Genomic DNA, 12284 nt, shown 5'->3' on the forward strand with positions numbered 1-12284 from the left:
ACGAACCTCTGTGCTACGGCGTATTTTTTAGTTTTATAAATATATGTAATGTTATTGTGTGAATCTTGCATAACTATCACCGAGCTTTTCAAGATAACATAGAGCTAAGAAGAGGAGTGTACCGTTGCTTCAAGAATTAAGTAAGCCACGCGTTGTTAGTCAGCGCCGCTAGCCTAGTGCGAGGGTGTTCATTCAATGGCTCTTTTGGCTCTGTATGGCTCTCAACAACACCGCTTTTGCTTCAGTTGGCTCCCAGCAACAATCAAATCGAAATCGTTAGAATCACATAGAAAATAGTCATAACATGATTTAAAACTCCACTGAAATTAACACAATCAATGGAACGATGAGACAATCAATTGACATTCATTCCCTTTGGCTCTGGCTATCACCAAACAACAATCAAAAGTACTTCCCGATTGGAACATAAGTTTGCTCTTTACAATCCATAAGAAATGCGTTTCCACTAATCGCGCTGTTTATCTTCAAAGGATCGTGACCGAATATAACAGAAAATATCCCTGAAAAAAACTTTTTTATCTCAATATTATTTTGCTTTTTGTAAACAAAAATGAAAGGAACAAATACTTGGGCGTAGCACCGCATATTTCTATGAGTTTTCCAACGATTTTGAAGCCGTAACTTCGGCGTGGCTCTTAATATGGTCGTCTATAGCAGCAGCATAAAATATACATCCGGCGCAGCTTCGGAAAAGAAGGGCACTGCCTACAAGGTATGAACACAGTAAGGTGTCGTGCTATTGAGCATTATCTTGACGCAAAGAGGATAGAATTAGTGACGTAACGTAAAACCGAACTTCGTAAGTGCGAAATCTGCTACTTACACAACTATGCATAAAAGTTCTATCTAGCGTGTGCAAAAGTACAGCTCAAAGTTAACGAGCTTATAGAATTTTATCAGTGCATGGTTCCCGAAACATGACCACATCAAGAACTGTTTTAAGCATTAAAAGGTCACGTCAAGTCAAAAGATTTCAAGTCAACACCCTAAATATAAAAACAGTATGCGCATATCTCTAAATCGCTGCACATCGCCGATGAGAAAAAGTTGGTTGCCGACGACCACGAAGAAAAACATCGCTACGGCGAGCTGACCAGGTGCGTGATTCGCCATTGCAGAAGAAAAATATATAGGCAGAAAGCATGAGTTCGAAGAGCTGGAGCTGCCAGCCAGCAGGAATAACTACCGAAGCTTTTAAGAAAAACTTCAGCGAATGAATGAAAGATTCAAACCCGGAGCGAACATCTAAGAAACCGGAAATTTGGTTCCTGATAATGAGATGTTTATAGAGTGGTAAGATAATGAAAGGAACAGTTTTCTCTAATCCATAAGGCGGGAATAAAGCACCCAGGAAATGTGCTGAACACTAGCCCACAGTTGGAAATGGTGAAATTAATGTGCATTTGTTCGAATATGACGATCGGGTCTATACAAATACGTCGACGGGGAGTCGCCAAAACGCATACATCTATGGAAAATATGATTGGACTATGCCCAACGTTTGGATTCGGAGTGTCTTAGCTCAATTTACAAGAAAGGAGCTACGCCAGAATCTGTCTTCTTAGTATTGCGCATAAAGTTCTTCCAAGAATATTGTGTGAAGGATTGAAGCCCAACGTGGGACTTTTTGGACCTTCCCAGTGCCCCTTCACACCTGGCAAGTGAACCGTCGATCAGACTTTCACTATGCGCATCATTTTGGGGAAAACTCTGTGAAAACACGTATTAAGATACACATCACCTCTTTTCTGATTTTAAAGCCAACAGGTGCTCAGTTAGAATTAGAATGAACCTCTCTGAGCCATTCGAGACTAAAGGAGGTTTCAGCCAGGGTGATACCCTATGGTGGGATTTCTTTAATTTGATGTTGGAGAAAATAATACATGCTCCGGCCTTCACCGCTCTGGATAATATTTTATAAAAGCATACATTGGCGACATTGAAGTCATTGGCCTGATCACCAGCGTAGTAAATTCGGATTACTCCAAACTGGAAGAAGAAGCGGAAAAGACGGGTTTAATGGTGAATGTACCTACCGTCCTCAAGCAATGAGTCAGCGCATTTGCATTTTGGCAATGACGTCACTGGTAGCAGCTTTAGTTTCAAAGTAGAAAGGGACTTATTTTTTACACAAACAACAAAGTCATCCCAGAAATTCAGCGAAATATCACCCTTTCCAACAAATAATACTTTGGACAGAGTAGACAATTTAAAACGAAAATCATGTTGTACAAGTCGCTCATCATATCTGCCCTCATATGTGGCGCAGTATCGTGAACGGTGTCGCAAGATGGCCTTCTAACGTTAGACAACAGCTCTCGGGAAGATTTATGGCTCTGTCCTCGATGTCGACGGCGAGTTACAAAAGAGGTTAAATGATGCGCTGTATGTGCTTCATGCAGATATGAAGATAGTGCGATAAATAAAGGCTTCGCTGTCTAGGTCTGTTATGCAAATGGACGAAGACGCTCGGGCCAAGAGAGTATTTCTACCGACACCCGTATCAATAGACAGAGAAAGGTGAGGCCACCACTGCGTGAGGCAGGTGCAGCAAGACTTTACCTCCCTGTTTGCTCCCTATTATCGTCGATTGGCCAGAAGCAGGGATGGTTGAACTTTTTTCATAAAGCCCTTTATCTGACATGAGTTCGTTTTGGCCTCGCAGTACCGAAAATTGAATTTGCATTAATTTTATAGCTATCGAAATAATTTCGAAATGCCTTTAAGAGCTTATGAAAACATATAAAACAATTTCCAATTCAAATCCACTGATAAAAGGGAATAACTTGCAAATACTTGATTTAAATTTTATCGCTTTTACTAAATTTATTACATTTATTATAATAAAACAAACAATATTCGTCAAGCATTTGCAATCATACTAAAAGCACTAAAATACAAAACACACTCGATCAAAACAGAAGATTGGTTTGAAGCATAGTTTGTTGTTGCTCTTGTCTTTTTTTTTTAAGTAGTTTTCATATGTAAATGCGCAAATCAAACGAGAAAATGGCATTTACGAATTTTTTACGACTTTTGGGTAATAAAAATTCTAAACAAATCCCGACTTTTATCTACTTTATGCAAAAATCAAACTTAAACTGATAAATACTTTTATTGCTTTGCATATGTGTATGTGTGGGTGTGGGTGTGTGTGTGCTTTTGTATACACTTACAAGCTTTTCACGCTCTTGAAATTACCACTTTTGCAGATATGGCACGTACGCAGGAAAATTGTCTGATTTTGCAGAAAAAGGGGAACAGAGTTATAAAACTACGAAAGCTCATGTTGGTGTTTGTGTGCGTGTGTGTGTGTGTGTGAGTGATGTAACATTTTATGACCGCTTACATTGGTGAATTGGCTAAAACTAATTACCTCAACCAGCTACTAACTAACAGCACATATCCTTATAGTTGAAGAGCATGACAGAGTTGCAACGACATAAACGTTGATGCTGCATACTTACAGGCGTTGATGCTCATGGATGGCGTTGGTGGTAGTTTCTACGTGCATTGGTACTGCTGTAGCAATAAATAATAAAATTGCTTCAAACGTTGTAAACTATTAAAATTTTACTGCTTGCGACGATTTGTAAGACAACTTCCATTGCTGCCATTCTCGAATTTTCCCTCTCTCTTTCACTTGCGAACCAACAACTTGTGCTGCGTCATATGTGTACAGGTTAGCTTGGTATGCATGTGAGCAGTTTTTCAAATTTAAGTATCACTTACACTAACAAAACTAAGAAAACAATTTCAATTCAAAATTTTTAATGGCTTTTTGACTGAAATTGCGTCAAAGCGCCTGCAAGTATACTACAGCAATTGTGTTAAGCTTGTAAGCTTATAACCTGTTTTGCTTTTTTGTGGTTTTTATACCGAGTTGTGCTTATTTAAAGACATACAAAACCAAAGGATCCTTTTTTCGTTTGGATTAAAAACCTAAGTACCAACCCCACCTATCCGAGGCAAATCCTGTTTCATTAACAGCCGATGTTCTGGCGACCCCGAACTACTCATGGATGTAGGGGGTGGGATGGCGGGATGGCCTAGAAGGTCGAATGTGGTCATAACAAATCATTCCCGAGATGGTCGGGCTTGGTACCGGAACGTACCGGATCTGCATCCGGCAAAGGACCATCACCATCGATAACACTCCCCAAGGCCTTTGGGGAATGTTCTTATCGCTACAACAACAACAACATTAAATCGTTATCCCACAGGCTGATCTTCTCCGCTTAGTAGTACGTATGTTGGTCCTGCCTTATTCGCTCGTGGTGGATTGAGGTCTGTCGACGATCTTATTTCTAAGAGACAGCACTGCCATACAGCCCAATTTAGCTTTGTTGAAGTTTTTGGTTTTGGTTTTTGTGGTTCCTCATTGGGGTATTGGACCCATAATATCATTAGATAATTTGCTTTTTTAACAAGAAAAACTAATTGTCTAAGGATGAGTATTATGAAAATAAAGTCGTTTTTTGTTTCAATCAACAACTGGGTATATAATATTCGATAACACTCGAACTCAGACGTTCTTACCTATTTTTTATCACAACTTTTGCACTTGCGGTTGTCTACATCCTTTTCCGCACACCTTTTACACACATCTACCGCCATCCCACCGTAATTTAAAGAGTTTTCGGCATTTTTCTACATATTTCACAGCCCGTTGCTGACAGTTGTCGCCACTGTCAATACCATTTACCGGCGCTGATAAATTGTCTGTGCATTTCATAACAAAACACACACACAAACACACCCCTATGCAAGATTTTCATATGCACACATCGTCATACACTTTTATTTATGAATGTGGCCGCACATGCACAACACGTTTTTATGAGGTTTGCCCAAAAAACCAGCGACACCATAAAAACGCATTGAAACCATAAAAATTTGAGCCATAAATGAAAATCAAATAATCACAACAAAAACAACTAAATTAAAGCGTTTATATTGTTGTTGCCTTGCACCGCATGTGCGCGCAATGAAAATAATACTAACGTTTTGGGGATGTGTATGTGCGTGTGTGTTTTAGTGATGGAGTTGTTGCACCGGAAAACATGTTAACTCACTTATCGACTGATTGACTCATTGGCTGTTTGACTAAATGACTAACTCATTGAATGATTGACGTGCCAACGAAATTCGTATGACATTCATTTTGGTGTTGGCTTTTTTGGGAGAACGTTGACTTCAATGTGTGAAATTGTACTACTACATTGAATTTAATGGCATAGAATTGTTGGTTTACCAGCATATATACTCGGCTGTGCCAGTAGCGCGCAGGGTATTGCAACTTTTCAATATATTATATTTTGGTTTGTAACGGCATGAGGATATTTGTATAGATACAAAACTCAATTTAGGCCGAGTTTCTCTTCCAATTTGCGTCGTGCTCCTTTTAATTTTTCTTACAAATTGGTGGAACGGGACCTACAATTTTACGCAGAATCCAAACGACATCTGCAGATGAGTTTTCACTAAGAAGCTTTTTATGGCAGAAATACACTCGGAGTGTAAGCCAAATTACTGCCGTTTAGAAAATTAGAAAACCTTTCTCCTAATCGAAATAACTTGTTTCTAAATTTTGACGTTTCTTTGCCTAGGATTTGAACCCAGGATCTTCGGAGTAGTAGACGGAGCACGCTACCACCACACCACGGGCGCCGCCATATATAGGGTCGAACTGTTTCCGAAAACGATACCGAAATGGTTTCCAAATTGTCACAAAATGGTCGTGTAAGAATGTTGAAATCAGCTCGAAATAGCTCTGCATTGAACCTAAAAACAATACGTAAATATACTTCAGTGGAAGTAAAATGAAATATGCTTCAGTCGGGAGAAATCCCGAAATCATCTGAAGGTAGACTCGACACAATTCATAAGTAGTTCCCATTCTATCAGGAAAATATACCAAACTCGTCTTGAATTGATCCCGAAAATAGCCACAAATTTATTCCTAAACAGATATAAGGAAAAGGGATGGAGAGAAAAATTAAGAGAAACTACCGAAATCACCTGACGTAATCAGAAAATGAGGAGATCGCCGAGTTGTAGAGATAGTGAACTGGCCTCGCTAATCAAAAGTTCTCGACTGAAATGATGGGGCAACGAACGTAATAATTCTATAGTTGTTTTTTCTGTAAACGGGTTGCCCATCGACAGTGTCATACTGTCCGGTAAGCCCTTCGAAAATGGAAGAGGATCACACTACAAATCGGCTTAAAGCCGTAAATTGGCTCGACCTGATTCCGAAAACATCCCCAAATAATCCCAAATTATTCCGTAAATAAACAAAAACTATTCCGAATAACTTTTGTTACGAAATTATATCCCCAAATAGTCTCGAAATGATCTCGAAGCCAGTCCAGAAACTATCCAAAAATAAGTTCTAATTGATCCGTAAACAGACATTCCTGAAATAGTTCCAAAATTTTCTAAAAACAGTTCCGAATAATTGCATAATGGAATCAAGGGATTGATAAGCGCAATACAAAGATTTATACCTGCAGAGCTTTCGCAATCCAATTGCCAACCTCACCTACAAATATAAATGTATCATACACATATTCATCCGGCGATGCTCTGGCGTCCACAGGTTCTTTATGGAGCTCATGTGGTCATATAATTCGAACCCGAGATGGTCGGGCTAGTACCTTAATGGTGCTTGTTACCGGAACCTACCGGATCTTTATCCGGTAAAAGACCATCAACATCGATAGCACTCCCCATAACTTTAGGGGAGTGTCTTTATTGTTAATAAAACAACAACAACACGAATCCTGAAAGGGTCACATGATGTACCTAAAATTGTCCGGAGAAAGTCCCAATATTAACCTAAAATGATTCCAATAAAGTTTCGTAAATATCTTGGAAGGTCGCGCAATAGTTTCAAAAGCTTTCGGCAAGATTTCTTGAATAGTTCCAGAACTCTACGATCCGATCTCAAAGTTATAGCGGTTATAATATATAGAGAGACGACAGCTATGAATTTTATTTCTTAGGGAAGAGTGTAGAGCTTGTGAAATATATGAAAAAGAAATATAGCTTCATGTCTAGCTTTGCCTTTATCAGGCACTCTGTCCTCAGTCTTACAGTCGGTGCTTCTGTTGGCATGGAGATATCGAAGGTTTCCTAGGGATAAGAAATAGTTCGATCACTATAGATAAGTGAAAACGGTTCTTATAGTTTTAGCGATACAAAAATTATGAGGAAGTTCCTCTTCGCATTGAAGGAAGGGATAACTCCCTTTTTTTAAATCTGTAATTGATCTTCCTTTAGTAAAATTATGTTTCCATGACACAGTCGTAACGCTAACCATTTCCCACCTCTCTCTGTACCGGTCAAAAAGTGATTATTATCTAGAAGTATCAATCATATATAATAGCTCTTCCACAAGCAGATCTCAAAATTAATCCCATTGAGAACTACACGAAATAAAGGAATCTTGGAGCTGGATTGAGATCAAAGCGTAACGTAATGTCACCCAAATTAAATCAACGCGTAAAAGTTGGACGCATCAATTGTGTACTGAGCTGGAACTAGTTAAGTTGGGTTAGTTTGAACTGGCTGCTCCATGAGCACTTCACATAGACTAAATGAGTCCGTAGTGATACCAGAAGTTTATTTAACGACCAAACTGAAAAACCCTATAAAAAACTATGTTATAAAGTGGCAAATATTGGAAGCTCTCTAGGGCTTAAGCCACTTGCTGCTTCTAGATCTGGCAGCTGTATCACTCCTAATAGCGGGAGTCTTAGCCTGGCAAGCGCAGGGCACGAGCACAAAATGTACTCTATCCTTTCCTCCACCAACCCGCACATCCTACATCTGCTATCACTGACCAAGCCTAATTTAAAGGCATGTGACGCCAGAAGGCATTGCTCAGTCGGTATACTCACCATGCGTCTACAGTTCTCTCTTTTTAGTGACAGAAGCAACTTTTTTAATTAAGGTTGTAAGACCTACACATAATTTTGGACACTTTACAGCCCCGAGCTTGGACCCATGCCTTTCCCGCTTGGTCGATCATGTGCACCTCTCGCCGTCAACTAATCTTGCCCAATCTAATTGGGACGTCTACGGAGCAGGCTACAAGGGATGCGCCCCTTTTAATTAGTTCATCCGCTTTCTCATTCCCATCTATTCCTCTATGCCCTGGGACACAATATAGATGTATGCTTTTCTCCATGCCGATTCTTTCAGGGATTGCTTATCTAATGTAACACACTTTTAGATGCTATGCTATGCGAGATTATTATCTTAATTTCTACTTGGCTTGGCTAAAAGTTAGCGCGGCTGCAGTTTAAGCTATTCTCTTCCAGTGTTTCTACTGCTTTGGTTACGGCTAATACTTCCGCTTGGAAAACGCTACGGTGGTCTGGCAGCTTGTAGGATATGTTTATCTCCGAATCAACACAGTATACCGCAGACCCTACTCCTTTCACTACTTTGGAATCATCTGTGTACACATATATCGCCTCGTCTGCCATTTGAGCACCCTTGCGCCAACCATCCACCGGCATTGTGGCTAGAACGAAGGGGGGAAATGCTCTAACTCTAGGTTAGTTCTGAGCTAGCTGAATTTTCTGCAGGTCTATTATTAGCCGCAACAACCGAGTATATGAAATTCGGTTTTACATAAACTAAAACTTCCTTATTTGTTGTTTTTTACGCAACACATTTGCTGTAATTGTTTTAATGTTTTATTTTGTTTTTGTTGCTATACATTTTACTTTTCTATTTTTTGGCTCAAAATATCATAAATTTTTAGCTTTTTACTATCGTCAAAAACTGCCATAATTCTAAGCCAATTTCACAAAATCAAATGCGAGTACGAATATTACAACAAAAAAATACGTCAGCTTGGATAGTTTTTAAAAGTCATCAAAGATTTTACTACTCGCCGCACACATGTTGCCGTACGCTTACTTGGGGATGGGAACCGGAAGTGGAAATGGAAGGTAGTTTACCTTTTTAAGCTCCATTCAATTCGTCTGTGAGCATTTATTTGCATTTACGCATTTTTACCTCGCTCACAGTTATAATAACAACTGTGTTTTTGTTGTAATGTACTTAAATAATTTAATTAAACTGTAAATGCTTTCACACCGAACTCACAGCACGTTTCATTTAATAGTTCTTTGCAACAATTTATGAAGGATATATAATTTTTAATATTTAATTATGAAATTCAAAAAAAGGTATTTTTTACTATTTTAAGAGATTTTTTGTAAATATTACTGCATGAATGCGATTAAATGCTTAGCATTGAATTTATAAGGGATGTCCGCATTACTTAGCATTTCACGGATGATAAGAGAGGCGTTACTCCAAAGTATAAATTAGGGGGTTGCTAATAATAAGTTCACAATCGCCTACAATATGTTTTTAATTCAGTAAGCATAAATTACGGAAAACTTAAAAACATTAGCCCTTTTATGGCATGTGTGAAAACAAATAAAGAAATACTTAACTACTCTACGGGCCATTTTCTCATGTGACGTTCAAAATTTATTTACCCTGCGAACACAAGTTTCACCTTTACATTTTTATTTCTCATAAATATTTCTATATCAAAGTTCTGCAAGAATATCCCACTCAGCATTTAGGTGGTTCAATTTTGTATTTCCCTACATATCAGTAGTGAACAAAAGAAATAATCAAATATGAATACTTTTGATGATCAAAAACTGCAAATCATTTTTCGATCACTTTTTGGAATCATTTTTGAAGTCCTTTATTGATTAGATTTTAATATTTCATAAAAATCAACAAAAAGAATAATCAAATATGAATACTTTTGATTATCAAAAACCGAATATAGTTTTTCAATCACATTTTGGAATCATATTTGAATCAAATGTGTTTACTTTAGGTGATCAAAAATTTTTAATCATTTTTCAATCAGCTTTCTGAATCTTTTCCGACTATCTTTGTTGACTGAATAATAAATTTTATACTTATTAAAATTTTACTTTTCATTAAAAATCTTATTTTTTTTCACATACACACATTTTTTCAATCATGAAGTTAGAAAAAATATTACATACATACATATATAAAAATTTTATTATTAAGATATTCTTCAAGACAATATAATGCAAATGCTGCTCGTAACCGAAGATGTCCCCAATCATTTCTCCACCTTCGGCTGCCAAGAAAATTCATAATGGTTGGACAACACAAAGTTTGTGAGCTATTTGAACCCCAGGTAAGTGCAACTCTTGACATACCTGAATACGGCTTCAACATCCCGTACCGTATCGTTTTTTAAGATATTGACGATCATAACTGATGTTGTAGTCGCAGATGTAAATCAGTCAAGTTTATTTGCGAATTACCTTTGGTTCAAATAGCTCACTTCCGCATGCCTTCTTCCCCTGATGAAATATAATTATCATGTAGTATCTTATTTTGTATGAGATATGAAGAATAAATCATGATAATCGTATTCCAAAATGATTCAAAAATCTCAACCAAAACGATTGAAATGTGTTCACGAATATGATCAAAAAATGACCGTGAAAAGCAGTAAAATATTGCTCTAAAACAATTAAAGTTCAATTTTACAATGATATCAACCATGAATAAAAAGTGTTTCGAAAAGTGAATCAAAAATGATTATTCAAGAATAATCACATTTATGGTGCATTTTTCTCCCGACGATACATTAATTTTCGAATAGAAAATACTTTTAAATTTGAACGTTCTTAATCATCTTGGGGTATGATATTTGATTATTTTATGATCAAAAAATGCTGCTGGGATGTCTTTGTATAAGGACACATTTTTCGCTGATTTTTGTCCATTTATATAAAGGAAGAATTAAAATTTCGGTGAATGGGATTGGTGAAGCAGTGATGACGAATAGGTGGATCGATTACCAAGTAACCGGTGGTTGGTGGATTTGATAACCGCCGAATCGTATAGATTACGAATTGAGGGTTTGGTGGGTGTCGGTGGATAAGATTGGTGAGTCGGCGATGCGCAGATTACGAGTCGGTTGATCGATTTCCAAGCAACTGGTGTTTGGTGAAATCGATGTACGGCGAGCCATCGGTTACTAAAAGCGGCATTACGAACGGAAATTTTTGTTAGAACAAATTCTTGAGTTCGAGCTTACTTCGAATAGTATTATGTTCGAGCTTATGACTGCTTATAATAGACACTACCTCCAAATATCCGACACGCTTATGTTTAGCTGATCCCCTGGAAAGCTTGCCAGAAGATGTAGAAAAAAATAAAGTCGTTTATACGTTGAAGGTTTCGTAAAATGTGGAACTTCCAAAAATAAGTAGCACTTTCTTCGAACCTTTACCTTTGGAAAACATTTTCTCAAAAGACTTACAGGAAATCATGTATGGGATACCCGCCTATACTAATTAGTTTGAATATATATTAGTCCTGTGCCGGCTTTCTCGAATTCAGTCAAATGAATAAACGTTTTGAATCAGTCAGTTCGAGTAAGCTTGAACCAATGCATTTATTATAACTGGAAATACGCTTACACGATCTGGACTCAAATCGATTAGAAATTATTTTAAAAAAATCAGATAAGTCTTATCAAATTTAAGAAAGTTTTGTAAATGACTCAAAGCATCTTAGCATCACCAATAAGAAGAGTAAGTTCATTTCCCTGGTGTACAAAATAATCAAAGGACACACAAAGCAAGGAAGGAAAAAAAGTTATGTTTGGAACAGACACGCTTGACAGGCAAATACACACACACATTCTTCTAGATACGAATAAGTAAGAAAAAAATTACAAATTCATTTTAACCGGAAATGAGTGACAAAAGCTTGTAAGTAAGACGAGTCGTGGTGCTCCACAACCAACGCAGTGGGTGTAAATAAGGAGCTCTATTAGAAGAACAGTAAACAACAACATTTCTGACGCCACTTATTTTAATGAGAATTTCTAATTTCCACCAATATCATAGCTTAACGGTATTTATTGTATACTTATGCTATGTATGTAGTAGTTTTAATGCCGGAAATAAGAAGAATCAGATGAAATCAGAATAAAGAAAAAAATTTTAGAAAATACAAGAAAAGTAGAAAATTATAATACAAAATCTTAAGAAGCTGGAGCTCACAAATATCTTAATATAAAACTGATATCAACAGCACAGTATCTTATATCAATTTATATAAATGCAACATAAATACCATAAGGATATGAACGTTTGAGTGTGCACTTAGACAACTCCCCTTCATTTACACCCAACAAATGTGTTGTTGTTCTGTAGATGCTGATG

At 37.3% G+C, this 12284-nt stretch overlaps 1 protein-coding gene across 1 annotated transcript in view; it reads left to right on the forward strand.

The window, feature by feature from the left end:
* The first annotated feature begins 10195 nt into the window (after nucleotides 1-10195).
* ms(2)34Fe (male sterile (2) 34Fe) overlaps nucleotides 10196-12284 on the forward strand; it is a 79351-nt gene continuing 77262 nt past the window's right edge. Inside the window, exon 1 of the mRNA XM_067791891.1 lies at nucleotides 10196-10237. Within this exon, the coding sequence (XP_067647992.1) occupies nucleotides 10196-10237 (42 nt within the window). The remainder of the gene's footprint in view (nucleotides 10238-12284) is intronic.

This window comes from Eurosta solidaginis, chromosome 5 (assembly GCF_040869045.1).
Source record: "Eurosta solidaginis isolate ZX-2024a chromosome 5, ASM4086904v1, whole genome shotgun sequence".
Lineage (NCBI taxonomy): Eukaryota > Metazoa > Arthropoda > Insecta > Diptera > Tephritidae > Eurosta > Eurosta solidaginis.